Source organism: Mesoplodon densirostris, chromosome 5, assembly GCF_025265405.1.
Source record: "Mesoplodon densirostris isolate mMesDen1 chromosome 5, mMesDen1 primary haplotype, whole genome shotgun sequence".
Classification (NCBI taxonomy): domain Eukaryota; kingdom Metazoa; phylum Chordata; class Mammalia; order Artiodactyla; family Ziphiidae; genus Mesoplodon; species Mesoplodon densirostris.
In genome coordinates, this window is record NC_082665.1 from 66,074,005 (window position 1) to 66,101,981 (window position 27,977).

At 37.0% G+C, this 27,977-nt stretch overlaps 1 protein-coding gene across 1 annotated transcript; it reads left to right on the top strand.

Moving 5' to 3' along the window:
• The first annotated feature begins 5,897 nt into the window (after window positions 1–5,897).
• Window positions 5,898–25,823, top strand: TEX55 (testis expressed 55). Its single transcript, XM_060099889.1, has 4 exons — window positions 5,898–7,046; window positions 7,594–7,740; window positions 12,364–12,426; window positions 25,353–25,823. Exons 1-4 carry the CDS (start codon window positions 5,898–5,900, stop codon window positions 25,401–25,403), a joined length of 1,410 nt encoding a protein of 469 aa, XP_059955872.1. The 3' UTR covers window positions 25,404–25,823.
• Window positions 25,824–27,977: the final 2,154 nt, after the last annotated feature.

The following is a 27,977-nucleotide window of genomic DNA, read 5'->3' on the forward strand; positions in this document are numbered from 1 at the left end:
TTGATCAGAGATAAATGAAATAGAGTATAGAAAAATAGAATCAACAAACCAAAAAGTTGGTTTGTTGGTTGGTTCCTTGAAAAGATAAACAAAATTGACAAACCTTCAGCCAGACTTACAAAAAATAGAGAAGTAGTAAATAACTTAAGTCATAAATGAAAGTGGGGACATTTCTACCAACTTTATGGAAGTAAAAAGGATTGTGAGAGAATACTATGAACAACTGTGTAGCAAAAAAATTAGATAACCCAGATGAAATGGACAAATTCCTAGAAACACACATACTACCAAAACTGACTCAAAAAAAAAAACCATAGAAAATCTCTATTTTTTATGTGACCTATAACACATAAAGAGACTATATCGACAAAAGTAAAAAAAATCAACAACAACAACTGAACAAACCCAGAAATAGATTTCTTCACTGATGAATTCTACCAATCATTTACAGAAAAATTAACACCAATCCTTCTCATATTCTTCCAAAGAATAAGAGAAGGGAACACTTTCTAACTCAGTCTATACACCAGCATTATCCTGATACCAAAGCCAGACAAAGACAACACAAGAAAAAAAAAAAAAAAACTACAGACTAATATCTCTTATGAATATAGATGCAAAAATCCTCAAGAAAATATTAGTAATTAAATCCAGAAGCATATTAAAACCATCACACTCTACACCCTACTATATACAAAATGGATAAACAGCAATGAACTGTAGTACACAGAACTATATTCAATATCTTGTAATAACCTATAATGGAAAAGAATCTGAAAAAGAATCTGAAAAAGAATATGTATACCTGAACCACTTTGCTGTATACCTGAAACATTGTAAATCAGCTATACTTCAATTAAAAAATAAAAAAAGCATCACAGTCCATGACCAAGTAGGATTTATCCCAGGATTGTTGGGGTGGTTCACCATATAAAACTTAATCAATGCTATGCACTGCATTAATAGAATAAGAGAAAAAAACACATAATCATCTCAATTGCTGCATAAAAGGCAATTTTAAAAATCCAACACCCAGGGCTTCCCTGGTGGCGCAGTGGTTGAGAGTCCGTCTGCTGATGCAGGGGATACGGGTTCGTGCCCCGGTCCGGTAAGATCCCACATGCCGTGGAACGGCTAGGCCCATGAGCCATTGTCGCTGAGCCTGCACGTCTGGAGCCTGTGCTCCGCAACGGGAGAGGCCACAACAGTGAGAGGCCCGCGTGCCGCAAAAAAAAAAAAAAATCCAACACCCTTTCTTGATGAAAACACTCAAAAACAAGGATAATCTGATAAAGATCTTTGAGGAAAACCCTATATCATACTCAGTAATGAAAGCCTTCCCCTTATGATCAGGAATAAGACAAGGATGTTCATTTTCACCACTTCTACTCACCATTGTCCTGGAAATTCTAGTAAGAGTATTAGGCAAGAAAAATAAAATGCATTCAAATTGGAAAAAATGAATAAAACCATCCCTATTCACAGATGACATGATCTTATACATAGAAAATCCTTTAAAACTCACAAAAAACTATTAGAAATAATAAGCAAATTCAGCAAAGTTGCAAGATACAAGATCAACCCACAAAAATCAGCTGTATTTCTATACACTATCAATGAACAACCCAAAAAATGAAATTAAGTAAAAAATTTCATTTACAATATCATAAATATATAAAAAAAATAAAATAGCTAGGAATAAATTAAACCAAGCAGAGGATGAAGGACTTGTACACTGAAAACTACAAAAGATTGCTGAAAGAAATTAAAGAAGACATAAATAAATGGACAAACATCTCATGTTGATGTATTAGAAGACTTAGTATTCTTAAAACGGCAATACTAACCCAATGCAATCTACAAATTCGATGCATTCTCTATCAAAATTCCAATAAGCTCTTTGTAGAAAAGGAAAAGCCAATCTAAAAATGCATATACAACTTTAAGGGGCCCTAGCAATTCAAAACAATATTGAAAAAGAACAAAGTTGGATAACTCACACTTCCTGATTTCAGAATTTACTATAAAACAATAGGAATCAAAACAGTGTGTTACTGGCATAAGGACAGATAGATAGACTAATGGAATAGAATTGAGAATCTAGAAATAAGCCCTCACATCTATGACTGTAATGGACTAAATAATTATGCCCTCAAATTCACATGTCAAGGCTCTAACCAATACACCCGAAGCCAACAGTAAGAGGCAAAATGTGGTGCAACTTGAATTCTTTTATATATAGCTGGTGAGAGTGCAAATTGGTACTACTATTTTGGACATCTGTCTGGCAGTATTTACTAAAGCCAACCATGAGCCTCTCCTATGATCCAGGAATCCCACACTGGTCTATCCCAAGAGAAATAAGCACTTAGGTCCACCAAAAGACATGTACAAGAAAGTTCTAAATAGTTCCAAGCTACAAACAGTCCAGTGTCAATCAACATCAGAGTTGATAGTTTGTGGTATAATCATACAATAGAATGTACCAGAGCAATGAAAAATAACTATATACTGCTATGTGTAAGAATATGGTTTAATCTCAGACATAGTGTAGACTAAAAGAGGCCAGAATAAGAAGCATATTGTGTGATGTTCCAAAACCAGAAAAACTGAGCTATGGAAACAGAGATCAGGACAGCAGTACTTAACTTTGGGAGGGGTAGTCACTAGGGAGGGACATGACTCAACCTGCTGGAATGTTGGAAATATTCTATATTTTGATCTGGGCAATGTGTACATAGATGTATATGTGTGTAAAAATTCATCAAGGTGCACACTTAACTTTGTGCACTTAACTCTATGTAAGAAAAAAAGAAATACACACATACTGAAAAGTACTAAAAGAAAATATAAGTGGGGAATATTTGTATAATCATAAGTGATAACAAAGGTCTTCTTAAACATGACTCCAAAGAAAAAAACTAGAAAGGGAAAAATAAACAACTTCATAAGCCAAAAAATATAAAACTACATGGCAAACAAGCCAGAAAACTTTATTTGCAAAGTTTTATATAGTCTTTATATAGCAAAGAATTAAGTATTTTAGTATGTAAGAAGTTCTTACAAATCAATAAGGAAAAGACAAAGGCAAGACTAGGAAATTTACAAAAAAAGAAATCCAAAGTCATTAAACATATTTAAAAAATACAAATTAAAACAAAATACTACTTTTCACCTATCAGATAGGCAAAAATGAAAAATATATACAGAATTGGACTTGGTATAGAGAAATAGCATTCTCATATATTACTGGTGGAGCTAGAGATTGGCCCAACTTTTCTGGAAGGCATTTTTAAATATAGTACTTTCAAAACACCAAGATGAGCACTTCCTTAACTAAGCAATTCCACAACAGAAAATTTATCTTAAGGAAAAAATATGACAAGCTTATAAAATGTTTATACAATGATGGTCAATGCAGCACTGTTAAAAGCAACAAAATAAATTCATATAATAAATTATATATATTTTTTTTAAATAGCTACTCTTTATGAAGCACATATGAGCTAATTATATTTGTTATCTCATTTAGTTTTCACAAGAATTCTGAGAACTATTATATTATTCCCATTTTCATCTGCAGATGAGAAAACTGAAGCTCAGAAAAATAGTGAGATTTGCTCAAACTCAACAATCTAATAAGTGGCAGATACAGAATTAAAACAAATTGGTCTAACTCCAAAAGCCAATGCTCTTTTTTTTTTTTTTTTTTTTTTTTTTGCTGTACGCGGGCCTCTCACTGCTGTGGCCTCTCCCGTTGCGGAGCACAGGCTCCGGACACACAGGCTCCGCGGCCATGGCTCGCGGGCCCAGCCGCTCCGCGGCATGTGGGATCTTCCGGGATCGGGGCACGAACCCGTGTCCCCTGCATCGGCAGGCGGACTCTCAACCACTGCGCCACCAGGGAAGCCCCAAAAGCCAATGCTCTTTAATTTAGATTACATTTCTTGACATGGAAGAACATTTAAACCATAGCATTAAATGAAAATGTAGTTGATAGAACAGTTACATGGTTTGATTCCATTTTGTAAAATATACACATACCTATAGATATTAGATGTATAGATTTGCATGGGAAAAATTTTAGAAGGGTATACATGAAAATGTTAATAAAGGTTATCCCTGGGGTGTTTGGGGAATTTTTTAAAATTTATGCTTGTTTTTCTTACTTTTCTACAATAATTACATTTAATTTATAAATGGAAAAACAAATCTACAAAACCAATGCCCCTTTGAAGTTGCAAACCATAGACCATCACCTATTTTACTTCAAACGTAGCATCCATTTGCTTCACACATTTTTAGATAAATAAATAAGGCAAATCTTTAATATATTTATATCCGACAAACTCGTCTTGAGCATCAAATATGTTCTAGGCACTGTTAGGTAAATGATTTTATTTCAGTGCATCTAAATTCTCCTTCTGCTCCTAAGTACGGCACCAAAGGTACGCACTCTCCCTCTCACTCCTTAATTACTACTATTTGCATTTGGATTTTAAGTCTTATCTCTAATTATTGAATGCAATTAAACCCATATTAAAAGAATATCTGGCATCAGACTACCAATCCTTGGCCCGCCTCACCACCTCTGTACTACCCCGCTCCGGAGAGTAGAGGGCGTGCTGGCCTGAAGTGGATTCTTAAGGTTTATTTCAAAAAGGGAGGGGCAAATCTCAAAACATGCACCCCACTGGCCACCACCATCAAGTGCAAATTCCCCACCTGTTAAGTATTTCTTCTCCTATCTCTCCCCCACCTTCCTTACTCCTTTTCTTTCTGGAACTCTGGCTCCTAACCCTAACCCTCCCTACTGCTATAAGACCTTTGGATGGGGTGATTTTAGAACTCATTCTCACTGGATCTCCTCTCCTCTCTCCAGCCCTCCAACCATATATGACTAATTCAGCAAGAAAACACTTGGAGCTTGAGTTTCCACAGTCAGGACAGCTCTTCCCACAGAAGATGGAAAACAGCTTCTCACCTGTCCCGTGAGACAGAGAAGAGGATGCTCCTGCAGCAATGAACTGCCAAGGGGTGTGTCGGGATGAGAGTGAGAGGGAAAGCAAAAGCCTCCTCTCTACACTCTTACTGTGAAGAAAGAAAGATACGTTTGACTTTGGTAACGTGAGTGTTAGAAGGACTAAAGCCTTCCTGGTACCACTGAACAGTACGGGCAGTCTTTGGAAAGGCTGGCTTTTTAAAGTTTTTGTTTTGTTTTGTTTTTTTAATTAAAAGAAAAACCACAGAATTTGGCCACATCACCCCAATGCCGATAAGAGTCTAAAGAAAAATAACATTTAGCAGGACCATTGACTAGCACATGCCCAGTAGTAATATCATACTCTGCGATACAACTGTGGTTATACAAAAGTCAGTAGCCGATGAAACGTGGATTTCGTTGATGGCAACAGTAACCTCTGTTCAGGTCTGCCGCCCTCAGGTGGTTGGACGCGTGTTCATCGCTAACACTTTGTTGGTTCGAGTGATAACCTGCTGGATCCTATCTCACACAAACAGCTGTGGACCTCCGTAAGAAAACGGGGAGGGGACTGCTCTAAGGCACCGATTCACAGAGCCCTGAGGCCCGGTCACTGGGCGGTGGCGACGCCAGCCTGTGGGCATCACCACTTCTTGGGAGAGGGTGTCCGCCCCTGCACTCGCATCCACGCTGGGCGCCCGGAGGCATCCCCTCCCCAGGCAGCGGCGGGGCTCCCCAGCTCACCTCCCAGCATCCACCAGCATCCGCCCGCGCGCCCGGAAGAGCTGGAGCTCGGAGGTCCAAACAAAGCCCGCGGGTATTGTTGTCTCGTGCGCTCCGAAGGTCGCCTAGACTACCCGGCCCGGCCCCACCCACAGCGTCTGGCAATCTAGACCAGTCTGGTACCAGGCAGAAAATGGAAGAGCCTCCAGAAGAGGCTCCGGCGGAATCGTCGGAAAACCAAAGTACAGCCAAGTCCCCAAATGACAGCCACACAGACAACCAGGAAGACAACAGGCAGAACCAGGATGAAGTGGAAGCAGATGACCAGACTGATCACGGAGCAGCTGACCAGACTGCCCAGATAGTGTCTGCCCTGGCTGAACCCAATGTAGTTAATCAAGCTGAACACAAAGCATATGAATCCATGGGAGAAAGAACATCTGATCAGGCTGACCTCAGAGCATCCAACCATGCTAATGTTGCCGATTGTAGAGCATCTGATCAGGTTAACCGAAGCATGTCAGAACAGATGGACAGCAAGGCATCTAGCCAAGCTGGTGGTGTGGAGTCTGAACAGACTGACAGCCAGATGTCTGCTCTGCCTGAACAAGGTACTTCTGAACAGACTGAACGAAGGGCTTCTGAGCAGATTGATCACAGAATGTCCAGCCTGGCTGAGAGAAGAGCTTCTGAAGAGATTGACCGTAAACCATCTGTCCCATCTTTACAAAGAGCCTCTGAGCAGAGTGATCACAGAATGTCCCGCCCGGCTGACCAAAGAGCTTCTCAACAGATTGAAAGTAGATTGTCCGGCCTGGTTGAGCGAAAAACTTCTGAACAGATTGATCATAGATTGTCTGACCAAGCTGACCACAGAACATCTGTAAAGACGCACCGCAAAATGTATGATCAAGCTACTAAACCAGCTGAAGACCAGGCTGCTGACCCTGACAAGGCTGGCGGTGAATCTGACCAGGCTGATGATTTAGTGGAAGCAGAGGATGATTACACAGAAGACAACCTGTTTGACTATGGAGAACGTAGCCGGTCTGATGATAGATTATTCCACCAGCTTGGCTACAAGGAAGACAAAGAGGCTGACTTCAGAGTACAACCCTGCAAATTTGAGCCTGGCCAGACAGATGGCAGCATATCCAAGGCTTCCCTTGAAACTGAAACGGAAAGTGTAGTTGATCTGCATGCATTCATCCCATTTGATCACAGATTGACCAGTACTTTCCAAACAAAAGACGGAGCCTACTCCCAAAGATTTCCCTCCATCTCATCCAAATTGGACTATATCATCAGTCAAGAAAAAACTCAACCCGTGGAAACCAAGCCTGTAGGTTAAAGGGGCATTTGATACCCACCTGGGTGGTTGGAGGTTAAGCCAGGGGTCTGGCAGAATGCAGGAAGAGGGCACATGTTGTGGTATGTGTGACCCATAGGATTCAGGAAGGGCAAGAGAAGGGTGGGAAATAAAGAGATGGATTGCCTTCTCTGCTACACTAAGTAAGGCCATTCAGGAAGGATCAATGTACCAGGATTCGGGAGACCTGGGTTTCAAGTCCTGGTTCTGCTGCTAACACTGGGACACTAAGTCATTCCCCCTCTGGGCTTCTACCAAAGGAAAGGAATTTGGAGTCAGTTGGAAATCTCTGTGAAGGGAAAAGTATTTGAAGTAGATTGGAGATGTCTAAGGTACCTCCCAGGACTTAAGGTGCATTACATTGCCTGGAGAATCAGCCAGGTCTCTCATAATAATGTCTTTGCTCTTAATTTCTGGTGTTCAGATCCCATCAATACCAGATTCCGCTGATAATAGCAACAAAACTTCCTGGGGATTTTCAATTCATTAAAGACTCTCTTGGGGGATATTTCCATTTTAGGTTGATATTTCAGAATACCAGGAAAGAAGGAGTTTTCAGGCATACAATCAACCTTATAAGAAGCTGTTCCCTCCTATAGTATATGAAGATCCTTATCAAGTTTCACTGCAATACATGGAGAAACACCACATTCTGCAAATATTCCAGGTAAACCGCTCAACCTCTTTTTTAATTGTGAGTTTTAAAGTAATAATAATGTAAATGACAAACTTTGACCTGGCTTATAAGAGGTACAAGAAAGGGCATTTGCTATAAAAGGGATATAATCTTAATGAGAAGTCAGTAAGTGCATTAAGACATATTAACCAAAAGTAGTAAATGATAAACACCAAATGAATGATCCTTACCATAATATGAAGCCCTTCAGAGGAATTAGAGATCTGATAGGTTGGTTGCTAGGGAAAAAATTTGGCCCAGGGTTAAAGTTTGAGCCAGACTAGGAAGGAAGGACAAAATAATGGCAATTGAAAAGGAGAGAAAAAGACTTTCCAGGCAGGAATATAATACTTTCAAAAGATAACCAACCGGACTTCCCTGGTGGCACAGTGGTTGGGAGTCCGCCTGCTGATGCAGGGGACGCCGGTTCGTGCCCTGGTCGGGGAGGATCCCACATGCCGCAGAGCGGCTGGGCCCGTGAGCCATGGCCGCTGAGCCTGCGCATCCAGAGCCTGTGCTCCGCGGCGGGAGAGGCCACGGCGGTGAGAGGCCCGCGTACTGCAAAAAAAAAAAAAAAAAAAAAAAAAGACCAACCTGTGACCATCTAAGAAAGCACATTCTTTAGGAGAAAAAGTTGCTTCTAATTCTTGAAATTACAAATTTTATAGACCTCAGGATATGGGGCTGGAACCTTCTCTAAAGTATAACGTTCCTTGGCCAATACAGAATTATAAAATGTTATCACATTTATAAAGTTTTTGCTGTTTTGTGGGTTGTTTTTGTTTCTGTTCTCTTGACATGTGTATTTTTATGTTAATATTATTATGCAGCAAGGTATATATACATATATAATGACATATACATGAAGTAACTTTGTGGTTAGAAAGTTGTAAGTAAGGGGGGCCCACCCCAAATGAAAACATTTAAACTGGAAGAATTTAAGTTTAAAGAAGTAGGAAATAGAGGAAAGTGCACACATTTTAAAATCTGTTAGGCCAGGGCTCCAAGCTAACTTTGTCCCTTCTCATCTTTGTGATTTGGAGGAAATTACCTAACTTCTGTGAATCTCAGTTTCCTCATATAAAATAGAGATAAGTGATATTTGCTTTAATAACACTGCTGTATGCCTTTTCTTTCTTTAAAATGTCATTTTGTGGGAGAATGCTAATGACTGGATTTTCTGGCTTTAACCAAAGAAATACTAATTATTAAACTCAAGGATGAAAGCTGTAGAAAGTAGAATTCTAATCGTTCTGTAAGTAGTTTTCTTTATCTGTCAAGAAAAAACAATGTTTATGCATTGAACATTGTTATCAGAAAAATTAGTTATAAATATGTGTTCAGTAGAAACATATATGAAATAATTAATTAGCGTGGATGCATTAAACAGACCAGAATATTTTATACCAGAAATGTGCCCTATTGTTATTCCCTGCAAGTGAGAATTTTTCTTGCTTTATTATAATTTTTTGAGTTATTCAACAACAGCAAAACATATGGAAGGGGGTCTCTGAAGTTTTTTATATTCTTTCTCATTTATTATTACAAACACTGAAAATCATTTTCACCTTTTAGAATCAAATGCCTTAGAAGGAAGTTGCTATGTAAAAATCATGCAGTGTTTTAAAATTTTTATTCAAAACTTTTTCTTTGACTATTCTTCAAAGCAAATAATTTATTGATTTCTCAGTCTAGCAAAATCACAATTCTCAAAATCTTTCTCCACAAGGATGTCACAAAGAAAGAAAACTACAGGCCAATATCACTAATGAATATAGATGCAAAAATCCTCAACAAAATACTAGCAAACACAATCCAACAGCACATTAAAAGGATCATACACCATGATCAAGTGGGGTTTATTCCAGGAATGCAAGGATTCTTCAATATACGCAAATCAATCAACGTGATACACCATATTAACAAATTGAAGGAGAAAAACCATATGATCATCTAATAGATGCAGAGAAAGCTTTTGACAAAATTCAACACCCATTTATGATAAAAACCCTGCAGAAAGTAGGCATAGAGGGAACTTTCCTCAACATAATAAAGGCCATATATGACAAACCCACAGCCAGCATCGTCCTCAATGGTGAAAAACTGAAACCATTTCCACTAAGATCAGGAACAAGACAAGGTTGCCCACTCTCACCACTCTTATTCAACATAGTTTTGGAAGTTTTAGCCACAGCAGTCAGAGAAGAAAAGGAAATAAAAGGAATCCAAATGGGAAAAGAAGAAGTAAAGCTGTCACTGTTTGCAGATGACATGATACTATACATAGAGAATCCTAAAGATGCTACCAGAAAACTACTAGAGCTAATCAATGAATTTGGTAAAGTTGCAGGATACAAAATTAATGCACAGAAATCTCTGGCATTCCTATATACTAATGATGAAAAATCTGAAAGTGAAATCAAGGAAACACTCCCATTTACCATTGCAACAAAAAGAATAAAATATCTAGGAATAAACCTACCTAAGGAGACAAAAGACCTGTATGCAGAAAATTATAAGACACTGATGAAAGAAATTAAAGATGATACAAATAGATGGAGAGATGTACCATGTTCTTGGATTGGAAGAATCAACATTGTGAAAATGACTCTACTACCCAAAGCAATCTACAGATTCAATGCAATCCCTATCAAACTACCACTGGCATTTTTCACAGAACTAGAACAAAATATTTCACAATTTGTATGGAAACACAAAAGACCCCGAATAGCCAAAGCAATCTTGAGAACAAAAAACGGAGCTGGAGGAATCAGGCTCCCTGACTTCAGACTATACTACAAAGCTACAGTAATCAAGACAGTATGGTACTGGCACAAAAACAGAAAGATAGATCAATGGAACAGGATAGAAAGCCCAGAGATAAACCCACGGACATATGGTCACCTTATCTTTGATAAAGGAGGCAGGAATGTACAGTGGAGAAAGGACAGTCTCTTCAATAAGTGGTGCTGGGAAAACTGGATAGGGACATGTAAAGTATGAGATTAGATCACTCCCTAACACCATACACAAAAATAAGCTCAAAATGGATTAAAGACCTAAATGTAAGGCCAGACACTATCAAACTCCTAGAGGAAAACATAGGCAGAACACTCTATGACATAAATCACAGCAAGATCCTTTTTGACCCACCTCCTAGAGAAATGGAAATAAAGACAAAAATAAACACATGGGACCTAATGAAACTTCAAAGCTTTTGCACAGCAAAGGAAACCATAAACAAGACCAAAAGACAACCCTCAGAATGGGAGAAAATATTTGTACATGAAGCAACTGACAAAGGATTAATCTCCAAAATTTATAAGCACCTCATGCAGCTCAATAACAAAAAAACAAACAACCCAATCCAAAAATGGGCAGAAGACCTAAATAGACATTTCCCCACAGAAGATATACAGACTGTCAACAAACACATGAAAGGATGCTCAACATCTTTGCTCATTAGAGAAATGCAAATCAAAACTACAATGAGATATCATCTCACACCAGTCAGAATGGCCATCATCAAAAAATCTAGAAACAATAAATGCTGGAGAGGGTGTGGAAAAAAAGGAACACTCTTGCACTGCTGGTGGGAATGTGAATTGGTACAGCCACTATGGAGAACGGTATGGAGGTTCCTTAAAAAACTACAAATAGAGCTACCATATGACCCAGCAATCCCACTACTGGGCATATACCCTGAGAAAACCATAATTCAAAAAGAGACATGCACCAAAATGTTCATAGCAGCCCTATTTACAATAGCCCGGAGATGGAAACAACCTAAGTGTCCATCATCAGATGAATGGGTAAAGAAGATGTGGCACATATATACAATGGAATATTACTCAGCCATAAAAAGAAATGAAATTGAGCTATTTGTAATGAGGTGGATGGACCTAGAGTCTGTCATACAGAGTGAAGTAAGTCAGAAAGAGAAAGACAAATACTGTATGCTGACACATATATGTGGAATTTAAGAGAAAAAAAATGTCATGAAGAACATAGGGGTAAGACAGGAATAAAGACACAGACCTACTAGAGAATGGACTTGAGGATGTGGGGAGGGGGAAGGGTAAGCTGTGACAAAGTGAAAGAGCGGCATGGACATATATACACTACCAAACGTAAGGTAGATAGCTAGTGGGAAGCAGCCGCATAGCACAGGGAGATCAGCTCGGTGCTTTGTGACCGCCTGGAGGGGTGGGATAGGGAGGGTGGGAGGGAGACGCAAAAGGGAGGGGATATGGGAACATATGTATATGTATAACTGATTAAATTTGTTATAAAGCAAAAAAAAAATCTCGAGAAGGGAAGGTGGGTTTGCTTGTAAAAAAAAAAAATCTTTCTCCAAAACTCTTTGAAAAAACTCTAGAAAAATATACATTACTATTTATTCCTAAATTTTTAATCCCTCCATATTTTACCTTAATTTGCCCAAATTTATCAGCAGTAAGAAAGTAATTTGTCACTATGTAGAGATATACGAATTTCTTTAAAATGCTATGGTACATGTTAGGTTAATGTAAAAGATTGCTTCAGGTATAACCTGACCATATAGCTTTAGCTCAGAACCATAATGTGATGCCTTTCTCTCTCTCTCTCTCTCAGAAGATCACTGAAAACCTAGTCTATGAAAAGCCAGAAGACCCCCTGAGTTTTATGCTGTGCCAGGTATGGAATAGGAAAAAAAGAACAAGCTTGTTATTCTGTTCATTATAAAGTATAGCACCCATACAAGTGGACAAAACATATACAACTCAGTGAATTATCATGAAGTGAGCACACCTGTAACTACCATTCAAGTTAAAAAAAAAATTAAAACATTGCCAGCATCTGAGAAGCCCCCTTTCTTTTCTTCATGGTTATCACTCCCCACAAAGGGACTATTATTCTGAATTTTACAATAATGACATTCTCACTTTTCTTTATAATTCTACCATGAAACATGAATCATGAAACACTTTGGTTTAGACTTGTCAGCTTTTTTAAAATTTATTTTTAAATTTCATTTTTTTTTTTTTTTTGGTGGTTAAGAGCATGACTTCTAGAGCCAAAAGCTTTACTTTTGAGACTTTAAAAATGTTTTTTTAATTTTTCATGCAATTTTAAAAGGCTACTTTCCATCTACACTTGTTACAAAATACTGGCTCTGCTCCCCATGTTGTATAATACATCCCTGAGCCTATCTTACACCCAGTAGTTTGCCCCCCACCACTGGTAACCACTAGCTTGTTCTCTATATCTGTGTAGGCTTGTCAACCTTTTAAACTTTATATAAAGGGAACCATGTAGTAGGGACTCATTGGTTCATTCTTCTTCTCAAAATATGTCTGTGAGATTAATCCGTGCTGTTGTGTGTGGCTGTAGTTCATTCGTTTTCATTGCTGTATAGTACTCATTGTATGAAACGCCACAATTTATCCTTTCTGTGATAGATGTAAACCTTCAGGTTATTTCCAGCTTGGAGCTATTACAAAAATTTTTCCTAGGAACTTTCATGTGCGTGTCTCTTGGTGCACATATACACACATATCTCTTGGGTGTATACCCACAAGAGAGAATGCTGGATTGTCAGGTATGTGTTTGATCAGCTCTAGTAGAGTATTTCAAACAATTTTCCAAAGCAATTGTACCAATTTACACTCCCAATAGCAGTGTATTTTAGAGTTCCAGTTGTCTTACATCCTTATCACTTACACCCAACACTTAGTATTATCAGTATTTTCAGCATTAGCCTTTTTTTTTTTTTTTTTTTTTTGTGGTATGCGGGCCTCTCACTGTTGTGGCCTCTCCCGTTGCGGAACACAGGCTCTGGACGTGCAGGCTCAGAGGCCATGGCTCACGGGCCTAGCCGCTCCGTGGCATGTGGGATCTTCCTGGACCGGGGCACGAACCCATGTCCCCTGCATCAGCAGGCGGACTCTCAACCACTGCGCCACCAGGGAAGTCCACAGCATTAGCCTTTTTAATGTATAAACAGTAATAAATCATTGCAGGTTCAACTTGTTTTTCCTGAGTACTGAAGCAGTTGCATACCTTTTCATTTGTTTATTGGCCATTTGGAAATACTTCTTTTCTATTGTATTGTTTGTCTTTTTTTAATCATTTGTAACAGTTTTCTATATATTCTGGTTATGAACTCTTTGTTGCAGGTATCTTCTCCCAGGTATCTCTCTGCCTTCTATTTTATCTCTTAAAGGTATCTTTTGATGAACAGGAATTCTGAATTTTTACATAGTCAAATTTAATAATCTTATTACTTCTGGTGTACTATTTTAGAAGTCTCTCCTTAGTCCAAGCTCCTCATCATAGTCCCTGTATTATCTTGTAGAAGTTTGTTTATGGGGTTGTTTTCGTGGGGGGGAGCATTTGGTTTTATTTTGTTTTTAAATTTTATTTGTTTTACATTTATATCCAATCAATCTGGAATTGATTTTGTGTAGGATGTGAGGTGGGGTCAAGTTTTATTTTCTTCCAAGCAGACATCCAACTGACCAAGCACCTTATATGAAGACAGTACTTTCCGCACTGCTTTTTATTTGATTCCTATAGTATATTTGTTGATCCTTGCTCCACTACAAGAATCTCTTAATTAGAATGCCTCATGATAAGTCTTAGTATCTATCAGAGCAAGTCCTCACATCTTATTCTTCTTTTAAGATATCTTGGATGTTTTAGGTCTGTGAATTTCCATTTCAGCATTTAGAAGTATTTGTCAGGTTACACACACACACACTAGCAAACGCTGATGGGATTTTGGGGGGGATTGCATTGGCTCTGTTGATCAATTTGGGGAGAAGTACCAGCTTGAAACAATAAGCTTTATCCTCTCCATTTATCTAGGTCTTTAATTTCTTCCAGTATAGTTATTATTTGCATAAAGGTTTTACATATCTTTTTTTTAAATTTATTTATTCGACTTCTGGCTGTGTTGGGTTTTCGTTGTTGCATGCGGGCTTTTTCTAGTTGTGGTGAACGGGGGCTACTCTTTGTTGCGGTGCACAGGCTCCTCATTGCGGTGGCTTCTCTTGTTGCGGAGTACGGACTCTAGGCGCATGGGCTTCAGTAGTTGTGGCACTCAGGCTCAGTAGTTGTGGCACACAGGCTTAGTTGCTCTGCGGCATATGGGATCTTCCTGGACCGGGGCTCAAGCCCGTGTGGCCTACATTGGCAGGCGGATTCTTAACCACTGCACCACCAGGGAAGTCCAAGATTTTACATATCTTTTGATAGACATATCCATAGGTATTTTATCATTTTTATTGCTATTATAAGTAGAAACTTTTAAAATTTCAGGTTCTAATTTCTGATATAGAAATATAGCTCAGTTTTGTTGATCTCATATGCAGCAACCTTATTAAACTCAACTTATTAATTATAATCATGCATTTGTAGATACTTTGGGTATTCCTACATATACAATCATATCATTTACAAATAGTGACAGTTTTATTTGACCTTTCCAATCCTTATCCTTTTCTTTCTTTTTGTCTTATTGTATGTATTATTTATTTTCTCTTTGCCCCTTCAGATCTACCTTCCTCTCTTCTTTACCCTGCAGAGAAGCTAATCTGTATGGACTAGATCAATAGGCTCTTATTCCTTCTGACTTCCAGTTGGGTTAAGCCAGTAGGAAACCATGGAGAAAGACTGGAAGGAGGAAAGAGGGTGAAGTCAGATTTATTCCCCTGTCCTTTTCCCCACAGTCTGTCTGTCCTGAGTTGTCTGGAAGTCACTGCTTCTCTTAAGGTATCTTACTTTACATAATTCTTTGCTTCTGAATTATAGTAATGTTCCCTCCTCTTGACCTTCAGTCCTAAAGTTAGTTCAGTTTTTACTAGCTTTGGATTATTGCATTATCTCCTGTAACTACCTTATGCCTAATTCTTTTTAAATAGTCCTTTTTTGAATAAACTGTCTTTGAATTTCTCTATTTTGAAAGTGCTGTTCCTGTTGGAACACTGATATAGAACAGTGGTTATGGATCTCCAGTAGAATTAATGTTGAATACAAATAGCTACAGTGGTTCACATTGCTGGCTCTCAATCCTAAAAAAAAAAAAAAAGAAAAGAAAAAGAAAAAAGTTCCCTATTTAACCATTAACTATGGTGTTTATTGTGTTTTATAAATACTACTAATCATATTAGGGCAGTTTCCTTATAGTCTGTTTTCTGAGAGTTTTTATCATGAATTATTAAATTTTATCAAATTATTTTTCTATATCTATTGAGGTGATTGTATGATTTTCTCCCTTCTGCTGTTAATGTGGTAAAATATATTTATTTGCATTTTTAAAACTTTTCAAGCACACATACAGAAAATTACAGAGATCAAAACTGTACAACTTGACTAATTAAATAGAGCTATGAAACCACCAAAAGATTGAAAGTTACCAGCTCCTCAGAATCCCACATGGTACCTGTTTCCAATCACTACTCTTTCTCTTCTAGAAAATAACCACTATTCTGACTTTTAGTTTGACTTTTTTTAGATTTTGTATAAATGGGATCAGATCACTGTGCTATTCGGGGGCTGGCTTATTTTGAGCAACAGTATGTTTGTGAGATTCTTTCATCTTGTGCATATTATTCATTCCTTTTCATTTCTGTATCCTCTATTATGAGTTAGACATTTGGTTGTTTTCAGTTTTTTGGTTGTTGTGAATAAGGCTGCAGTGAACATTCACGTACTTGTCTCTTGGTGCACAAGTGCATGCATTTCTATTGGGTTCAGACCTAGAAATGTAATTGCTAAGTAACAGGTTATTGACATAAGTTCAGCTTTAAAAGATTGCTGCTCCAAAGTTTTCCAAAGTACTCAGACCAGTTTACACTCCTACTTAAAGTGGTATTGTTGTAGTTTTCTTCATGTTTCTTGTGTTGTGGTGCTTTGAACTTCTAAGAACTGTGGGCTTACAGTATTCAGCATATTTGGAAATTTGTTAGCCACTATTTCTTCAAACATTTTTTTATCCCAGCCCTCTCCTCTGGGAGCTCCAGTTACACATATGTTGGGGCAGCTGAAGTTGTCTCACAACTCCCTGATGCTCTGTTAATGTTTTTTAATTCCTTTTTTCCCCTCTATATCATTTTGGATATTTTTTATTGCTATGTCTTCAAGTTTACTGATCTTTTCTTCTGCAGTGTCTACAGTACCATTAATAATAAACTGCCAGTGTATTTTTCATTGCATACATTATAAATTTTGTAGTTTTTATCCCCAGTTTATTTGTGTCTTTTCTATAGTGTCAGTATCTTTACTTAACTTCCTTGAACTTAAGAGAATATAGTTATAATAACTTTTTGCTGCTTGTTTTTATGCCTGGTAATTTTTTAATTGTGATATAATTGACATATAACTTTGTAATAGTTAGGTGTATGCCAGGTAATTTTTGATTGGTGCAAGATATTATGAATTTTACCTTAGTAGGTGCTGTATTTTTTTGTATTCATGTATATTCTTGGGCTTTATTTCAGGACCCAGCTAATTTACTTGGAAACAATCTGATCTTTTCCAATTTTGCTTTAAGATTTTTTTAGAGTGAAACAGAGCAGTGTTCATCTAGGGCTAACTATTCCCCACTACTGAGGCAAAACCCTTTCGAGTACTCTACCCAGTGCCCCATGAATCACAAGTTTTTCCAGTTTGACTGGTGATAATAGGCAGTATTCCTGGCTTGGTTCTTTCCATGGCCTCAGGTAGTTTCCTCACACACATGTACTGATATATACACAGGGGATTACCTGAAGGGGACCTTCTGCAGATTTCCAGAGTTCTTTCTGTGCAGTTCTCTCCTCTCTGGCACTCTGTCCTGTGAACTATAGCTGCCTTGCTTTCCCCAGGATCTCAGCTCCATCTCCTCAACTCAGGGATCTGCAGAGTTCCTCTCAGGTTCACTTTCCCTACTCTGAGGCTAGGAAATTTTCTGAAGACAGTAGGGTAGAGCAATCATAAGGCTCACTTCATTTCTTTCCTGACTTTCACAGAGCACTGTCCTTTGTTGCCTGATATCTTGAAAACCATTGTTTCTTATATGTTGTCCATTTTTAGTTGTTTCAAACAAGAGGGAAATCTGGTTTTAGAGGAAATAGAAGTTCCAGACCCTTATGTTTTAATGTTTTTCATCTGTTTTGAAATTTTTTCAGCTAGCATTTTTTCATATATTGCTTCTATCCCTTTTTTTCCTCTCTCTTCTCCTTCAAGTGACAGAATATTTGCTGGAGATTCCTTGTATGTTATTTAATTCTCAAAATTTTCTTCAACTATCAAACATTTCAAACATATGCAAAAATAGAGAATAGTATATTTACTCTCCATGTGCTCATTATTCCTATTTATAACTATTACCACAAGCCTATCTTATTTGATATATACCTTACCCCCTTTCCTCCCCCCCAGATTATCTTGAAGTAAATCCTAGTCATAATATAGTGTCATTTGTAAATATTTCAGTACATATCTATAAAATATAAGGACTTTAAAATCTAATCACGGGACTTCCCTGGTGGTGAAATGGTTAAGAATCCACCTGCCAATGTAGGGGACATGGTTTCGAGCCCTGGTCCGGGAAGATCCCACCTGCCATGGAGCAGCTAAGCCCGTGCGCCACAACTACTGAAGCCCATGCACCTAGAGTCCATGCTCCACAGCAAGAGAGGCCACTGCAATGAGAAGTCCGCACACCGCAGCGAGGAGTGGCCCCCGCTCACCGAAACTAGAGAAAGCCTGCGTGCAGCAACCAAGACACAGCACAGCCAAAAATAAATAAATTAATTAATTTTAAAAAATCTAATCACAATACTATCATCACCTAAAATATTTTCAGTGATCCCTTAATATCAAATAACAAGTTACTATTTGTATTTCACCAGTTGTCTACTTTTTGTTGTTTTAACTCCATCAGAACAAGGTCCATAAATTTTGACTGATTGATAAATGTCCTAGATCTAATATATATATATTAATATATATTATAATCTAATATATATATATATATATATTAGATCTAGGACATTATAAAGTTTATATAAAGATTCACCCTTCATTTCTATATATATATTTTTTTTTTACAGTATTTTTTATTGAAGTAACCAGATCACTTGTACTGAAGAGTTTCCTAGTCTGGATTTTGCTGATTATTTTCTAATGATGTCACTTATCATGTTCTTTGGAACCCTATATTTTCTGTAAATTGCTGATTATAGTTATATCTAATGTTTTCTTTACATTCAGGTTCAATATTTTTTGTCTTATAAAGACTACCCCATAATGTTCTTGTCTGTCTCCATAAGTCAGTGCATAATGATCCAGCACTGATGATCTTTTTGCTGTAAGAAGTTATTGATGATCATTGCTTGACCCGTTAATTCAATAGAGATTGAAACATGGTGATGTTCTTATTTTATCATTCTTTTTTCATTTATTGGTCATAATACATCTCATCAACTATTTGGTTGCCCTAAGACATAGATTACATAGGAAAACAGAGAAAATACTTAACTTTCTCTTTATTTACCAGTTTTCAGAATAAAAATCTTTCATAGAATTGTCTAAAGGTAACCCATGTTTTTCGTATTATTATCAACTCATAGATTTAAATGTGTTTTGTGTATTTCAATCCCTTGCAGTTATTATTCTTGATGATGCTCAAATGTTACTGTTTGAAGCCAATGGGAACATTCTGAGGATGACTCCTAGCACTTTTAACACTCTTCGTAATCTTGGATCACTTCATTGCTTTGTGCTATAACCAGATGTTCTAGAAAGAAACTCATAATTTTCCTGCCCCAAATCTGAAAGCAGCCATTTCTTCTCATCAAGTCTTGATCTGTCAGCCTTTCTTATTTTAGCCATTCCACTAATATCTTATTGTAGCTTTAACATGCCTTTCCCTAGTAGAAATATTGAACAGCTTTTCATGTACTTTTTGGCCATTTATATATATCTGCTCTTGTGTATGTGCAAATCTTCAATCCATTTTTAAATTAGGTTGTTGTTTTATGATTGAACTATAAGTTTTTATATATTCTGGATATGCCAGTCTGTTATCAGGTAAGTGTATGGCAAATATTTTCTCTCATAGTGTAGCTTTCCTTTGATTTTTCTTTACAATGTCTTTCAAAGAGCAAACATTTTTAGTTTTCATAAAATATGATTCATCAGTCTTTCCTTTTAGAGTTTTTTACTTTCTGAGTGCTATCTAAGAAATCTTTACCTAATACAAATTTCAAAGATACTCTCCTATGTTTTCTTCTAGGAGACTTATCATTGTCACTTTAAAGCTTAGGTCTATGATCCATGTGTAGTTATTTTTTGTGTATGGTATTGTATTCATTTTCTTTTGATGCTGTAACAAATTATTACAAACTTAGTGGCTTCAATCAACACAAATTTCTAATAGTTCTGTAGATCAGAGGTCTGATACAGGTCTACCTATACTAAAATCAAGGTGTTGGCAGGCCAGGCTGTGTTCCTTTCTGGAGGCTCTAAGAGGAGAATCCATTTCCTACTCATTTGGGTTATTGGCAGAATTCACTTCCTGTGTTTGTAGGACCAAGATCCCATTACCTGTTGGCTATAAGCTCAGGACCTTTCCCAATTTCTAGTGGCCACTGCATTCTTTGACTTATGATCCCCCTTCTGTATCTTCAAAGCCAAGGACAGCAGGTTGAATCCCTCTCATGTGAGTTGTGTTCTCTTAATCAATCTAGCTAGGGATTAATCACTTTTGTTGATCTTTTCAAAGAACCAGCTTTTGGTTTTGTTGATTATTATCTTTTTATTTCCATTACTTTTTGTGCTTATCTTCATCATGTCCTTTCCTCTTCCTAATTCTGGTTTACTTTGCTCTTTTTTTCTAGCTTCTAAAGGTCAGGCCTTAGATTGTTGATTTTACACCTTTCTTCTTTTCTCATATAGACATTTAAAAATGTTTCCCTCTAGGCACTGCTTTAGTTGCATCTCACAAATTTTGATATGTCATGTTTTTATTATCATTCAATTCAAAATATTTTCTAATTTGTCTTGTGATTTCTTCTTTGACCAGTTCTTTACTTAGAATTGTGTTGTTTAATTTCCAAATATTTGAGGGATTTCTAGATATGTCATTATTATTGATTTCCAGTTTAGTTTTATTGTGCTGTGTACAATTTCAATATTTTTCAATTCACTGAAACTTATTTTTGGCCCAGTATATGGTCAATCTTGGTTAATGTGATATAGAGAATAAACTTATGGTTACCAGTGGGGAGTGAGAAGTGGGGAGGGACAATATATGGGTGGGGGAGAAAGGGTTATTTGGGGATTATATGAAATCATGTGTGTGAAACTTTTGAAAATTGTAAAACACTATAGAATTTAAAGAATCTTTCATTCAATTAAAAAAATTAAAAAGGAAATTAGAAAATACCTCAAGACAAATGAAAATGAAAACACATTCCAAAATTTATTGAATGTGGCAAAAAGAGTTCTAAGAAGGAATTTCATAGCAATAAACACATTAAAAAAGAAATCTCTCAAATAAACTAATTTTACACCTCAAGGAGGTAGGAAAGGAAGAATGAACTAAGCCCAAAGTCAGAAGAAGGAAGGAAATAACAAAGATTAGAGCAGAAATAAATGAAATAGAAAATAGGAAAACAAAAAAAAAAATGAAACTAAGTTTTTTTTTAAAAAAAGATAAACAAAATTGCCAAACACTTAGCTAGACAAAAAAGGGAGGCAACTCAAAGTCAGAAGTGAAAGAAGAGACATTATAACTGATGCCACAGAAATTAAAAAGATTATGAGAATACTATGAACAATTCATTATATGCCGACAAACTGGATAACCTAGAAGAAATGGATAAATTACTAGAAACATACAACTGACAAGACTAAGTCATAACATATATATGGAATCTAAAAAAAAAAAAAGATTCTGAAGAACCTAGGGGCAGGACAGGAATAAAGACGCAGACGTAGAGAATGGACTTGAGGACACAGGGAGGAGGAAGGGTAAGCTGGGACGAAGTGAGAGAGTGGCATGGACATATATACACTACCAAATGTAAAAAGGATAGCTAGTGGGAAGCAGCCACATAGCACAGGGAGATCAGCTCAGTGCTTTGTGACCACCTAGAGGGGTGGGATAGGGAGGGTGGGAGGGAGATGCAAGAGGGAGGAGATATGGGGATGTGTGTATATGTATAGCTGATTCACTTTGTTATAAAGCAGAAACTAACACACCATTGTAAAGCAATTATACCAATAAAGATGTTAAAAAAAAAAAAGACTAAGTCATAAAGAAATAAAAAGGCTGAATAGACCTTTAACTAGCATGGAGGTTGAGTAACCAAAAACCTCCCAACAAAGAAAAAGCCCAGGACCAGATGGCTTCATGGTGAACTCTTATCAAACATTTAAAGAAGAATTTATATAAATTTTTCTCAAAATCTTCCCAAAAAATTGAAGAGGAGGGAACACTTCAAATTCGTTTTGTGAGGCCAGCACTACCTGATACCAGAGACAAAAACACAAGAAAAGAAAATTACAGGCCAAGATTCCTGTTGAATATAGATGCAAAAATCCTCAACACAAATACTAGCAAACCAAATCCAACAGAACATTAAAAAGATCATACCACAGGCTTCCCTGGTGGCGCAGTGGTTGAGAGTCCGCCTGCCGATGCAGGGGACGCGGGTTCGTGCCCCAGTCCAGGAAGAACCCACATGCCGCGGAGCGGCTGGGCCCGTGAGCCATGGCCGCTGAGCCTGTGCGTCCAGAGCCTGTGCTCCGCAACGGGAGAGGCCGCAACAGTGAGAGGGCCACGTACCGCAAAATAAATAAATAAATAAATAAAAAAGATCATACCACATGACCAGGTTGGATTTATCGCTGGGATGCAAGGGTCGTTCAACATATGAAAATCGATTCATGTGATACACCACATTAACAGAATAAAGGATAAAAATTACATGATTGTCTCAAGAGATCTAGAAAAAGCATTTGACAAAATTCATCACCCTTTCATGATAAAAACTCAACAAACTAAGAAGAGAAGGAGGTTACCTCAACATAATAAAGGCCATATACGAAAAGCCCACAGCCAACATCACACTCAGTGGTAAAAACCTGAAAGCTTTATCTCTAAGGTCAGAAATAAGACAAAATGCCCACTCTTGCCACTTTTATTCAACATAGTACTGGAAGTCCTAGCCAGAGCAATTAGGCATAAATAAACAAACAAACAAACAATTTTTAATAAAAAATAAGAGGCTTCCAAATCAGAAAGGAAGAAGTTAAAGTTATCTTTTCCATTTAAAATGAGTAGCATTCTCTTGGTTTTCTACAACTAGGATAATTTCAATTGTATCCTTAACACTGTGAATATTATGCTGTGTGGACTTGAGTTCTGTCATACTCCTCTGACAAGTGATGGTGTTGTTTTTGTTTTAGCTGGCAGTTAACATGGTTAGATTTGAATTGTAAGCTCTCTCTCTTGCCTTCTGTGGTCATAGCTCAGGTCAGTTCCTTAAGCCTACTACTACTTTGAATCTGTCCTATGAATGCATGATTCAGAAGTCAACCTGAGGCTCGTGCAGAGTTCATGCACAGAATTAAGGAATCTCCTCCCCTCTTCTAGGATTTCCCCTCACTCTTCAGCATCTAGCCATATTTGACCAGTCTACTTCCTGTAATTCTTCCATCCAGAAAGACAGGGGGCTTTCTGTCACAGTTTGAGGCATTCTTGTGTAGCCATAGCTATGTCTGTGAGTCATGAATGTCATTGGGTCAAAATTACAAAAAATGAGAAATTCGCTCCATTTGGTCACTTGCTCTAAGTTTAGACTCCTCTCCAAAATCTGCCTGTCTTTGCTTAGTCACCAGAACCTTCAGGTAGCTGTGAGGTTTTTTGTTTTGTTTCGGTTTGTGGGGTTTTTCTTTTGTGGGTGGGGGTTGTATTTTATCCATGAATACATAGCTGTTATTTGCAGAATTCATTTTTTTATTGCTTACTCTTGCATTTAGGAAGGAGATCTTCCTTTTTAATATATAATATATACATATGGGTTTTATCACATAAATTTAAGTGTGTGGTGTTTTTAGTTTATTTAGTTCAAAATAGTCTCTAATTTTCATTATGATTTCTTCTTCAACTTATGGATTTTTTTTACGTTAGATTATTTACATAAATTATCAAATATTAGATATCTAGTTGCCCTTTGGTTTATGATTTCTAAGTCAATTGCATTTTACTCAGAGAGCAAGATTTCAAATCTTTGAAATGTGTTGACTTGCTTTATGATGCAGCATATGGCTAATTGCCATGAATGAATTAATTGGGGTTGAAAAAATATTTATTTTGCAATTACTGGGAAGTGTCTAAATATATCCACTAGATCAGGTTTGCTAAACGTGTTGTTCAAGTTGTCCAATATTATTGTGAATTTGCCTATCTCCTATAGTTCTGTCAATTTACGCTGTGTATATGTAATTGAGGCTATGTTATTAGGTGCATATGAATTTAGAGTTCTTATATTTTTCTGGTAAATTGAATTTTTATCATTAAGAGGTATAACATGAACTCTAACTACTCCTTTCAATATTGTTATAGCTATACCAGATTTATTTTAGTCAATATTTAAATGGTATATATTTATTATTTTTAACTTTAACTTGTTTTTTAGATAAGTTTTTTATATATAGCATGTATTATAATTTTTATAATTATTCAAATCTGATAAACTTTTAATTGGAGCATTTAGTCCCTTTATATTTGATGTTATTAAAGATATATTTGGGTTTAAACCTATTGTCCTACCATATGCTATTTGTCCTGCCTGTTTTGTTTCTTTTCCTCTACTTTTTATCTTCTTTTATTGTTCCATTTTTCTCTCTATTTAGAAGTTATACTCTCTTAATCTTTTTTTTTTTTGGTTTCACATTGGGGTGATTTTTAAAAATTAATATACTTTATTTTTTAGAATGGTTTTAGGCTTACAGAAAATTTGAGCAGAAAGTACAGTGAGTTCCCATTTACTCCCTCTCCTTCCCCCACTTCCCCTATTATTAACATCTTGCATTAGTGTGGTAGATTTGTTGCAGTTGATCAGCCGGTTTGATGTATTATTGTTAACTAAAGTCCATGGTTTACAATAAAGTCTCTTTGTGTTGTACATTCTATAGGTTTTGACAGATGTATATGATATGTATCTATAATTACAGTATCATACAGAATAAGGTCACTGCCCTAATAACCTTCTTAATATTTTTAATGGTGTCCCTAGATATTACAACACGTATTCGTGACTTATCAAAGTCTAAATTATTTGTACCAAGTCAGTACAAGGACTTCTTATTTTATTTTATTTTATTTTATTTTATTTTATTTTATTTTTATTTATTTATTTTTTACATGACAATCTGTTGAGCATCTTTAACAGTCAGGAAACCTGCAAATTAAATTTACAGTAAGATAATATGTAAAGCCACAAGATAGCAAAAATTTTAAAGGACTTCAGTATTTTAGATGTCTACATATTTTAACCTTACAAGATAAGGTAACTCCAAGTAGACCAAAACTGCAAGTGGAAAAAATTCTTTTTCATTCTCCTCAGGTACAGGAAATGATACAAAACAGAAAGAAACGTGAAACCTACGAAGAATGAATCTCTCCTCAACATTGTTTATAAACATCAGTGTCAACACTATGTTGTTTCCCACTCTGAAAAATCATTTTTGAATGGTCATTTGTAGTGACTCTGCCTAAATGTGTTCTTATTTTTTAAGTAAAAATCTACTGAGTAGCTTCGTAAAATTCACATAACAGTTACAGATACCTCTGGCTCATCATACAAAAACATAGGCACATATACTTATCCATGCATTGATATTTCAGTACTCATTCCTCCAAAGTACTGAACAGAAACATGTTCACAAATCCCAGAGAGGATCAAGAAAAGAATATTAGCAATTTATACGCAGTTCCCAAAAGCATACAAACCCATCATGTCTCAAAACTGTTTATAAAATTTTCAATTGGAAAATGTGTGGAAAATAATTCGTAACGGCACTTTTTTCTCTCTTAATGGAAGGTAACTGTTGTAAGACCTCTTTTCTTGTTTCTTAATACCTCCAACAAATTTTTACTATTTTCCTCTTTGACCCTGCCAGTTATATTCTGAAATTAATGGGAGTGATTTAATCTATTCCGAGGGATAGTCCTCTTCTGATTTTTAACCTAAAGCAAAACTCAGACATGTTATACTACTCTGTATACACCTGTGGGAGAGGCAGAATGTCACTTCCTTATTACCTTTATCCTCTGAAGAGTGTCTGCATCGTGTGGAATGTGTAGCCAGTTGAACTGGTATTTAAAAGCAAAAAGCCTCAACGTGATCTACCTGGTATGAGAGTATCTGCCCAGCAATCATAACTGAGATGATCATCTGATACTACTTTTGTGAGCTGAACCTTTCATTTAATTTCTATTTGAACATTATAGCAGCCTTGATTCTTCATATTGTTTCCCTGGCGATTTGGTATAATTATGTGGTGTATTGCAATGAATTAAGCCTCTGTTTGAACAATCATGCATAAATCCCTTTTTTTAATACCTGAATTTCATGTCTAATAATTATAGTTTTAAAATCTCTACTTACAACTTCAAAGCTTCTTTAGTTTTTCCTTCAATTGTCCACAAAATGTGCCAGTGCCCAGACTCAATAAATGTTCTCCAGGCAGATAAGCAGCCTTTCTGTTGATTGTGGGCTGGCATAACTAGGTAAAAGCTGATAAACTTACAGTGAACCTGTGAGAAAACTTTGAGTGACATGACTAAGGTTATAATTAATCAGTTGATAGAACAAAATAACCCAAATATTGAAGGGTCAACAATATCATTAGTGATCAAAAACTTGGATGTTATCAATAACATCTGAAATTAAATACTGAATTTAGTTCACTGGTTTTCAGCCCTAACGCTTTACTATGTTTCTTAAAGCAGAACACCTCAAACTAGTCCACCTCAGCCACTTCAGCCCTTCTCATTGGCATTCTGTGATGCATTTCAGAGCTGTCATTTTGACCTTTCACAGTGAGGCAGTGGACCAGAGGGGATGGGCTTGGTATGGTCCAGTGATCCTGTCTGAACATGTTTGACTGAAAGGAGAAGGGAGAAAATGGAGATCAGGCCTCGCTCTCAGTGACTCAGGCTCTCTACTAAAAGATCTGTATAGTGCACAAGATCAGTCAGCGAAAAGTATATTCAGTTCTTAGTCCCTAAGTGGTAGGAAGTAGTCCCAGACCAGAAGTAAAGGTGAGACTCTAGGTAGAGCTGGCTGTCAAGTAGAAGAGGAAGAGGAGTCCCAACCTTTTCAGAGTAAAACTGACAGAGGACATGGATGGACACATGGAATATAAAGGTAATGGGAATAAAAGTTTCAATGTCAGAACAAGCAGAGATCAGAAGATATGATCTCCCTTGAAGGAATCCCCCAAGGATGCTTCTAAAAAAAGGAGTTATTCCTATAGATATGAGGTGTGAGTGTCTCAAGTATTGATATTAGATTTTACCTGAGCAATCCTGGTGACGCTCCCTCACTACGTTCCCCAGCCACACCAATCTCCTCACAGTAATAGGGAATGAAGCTACTAGAACAATTTTCCTGGGCATATCCCTTCCTCTCTTCTATTTAAAGAATAAACATGACATATGGGCCTCCCTGGTGGCGCAGTGGTTGAGAGTCCGCCTGCCGATGCAGGGGATACGGGTTCGTGCCCCGGTCTGGGAGGATCCCATATGCCGCGGAGCGGCTGGGCCCGTGAGCCATGGCCGCTGGGCCTGCGCGTCCGGAGCCTGTGCTCCGCAACGGGGGAGGCCACAACAGTGAGAGGCCCGCATACCGCAAAAAGAAAAAAAAAAAAAAAAAAAAAAAAGAATAAACATGACATAATTTGTCATTTGGGAAATGTAAACCAAAACCACAATGAGATGCTACTTCACATCCACTAGGATGGCTATAATCAAAAAGACAGACACTAACAAGTGTTGACAAGGCTGTGGAGAAATTAGAATACTTATACTGGTAGTGGAAATGTAAAATAGTGCAGCTGTATTGGAAAACAGTTTGGCAATTCTTCAAAAAGTTAAACATTATCATATCACTCAACAATTCCACACCTAGGTATATACCTAAGACAACTGAAAATTATATGGCCACATAATAAACTTGCACAAGAGT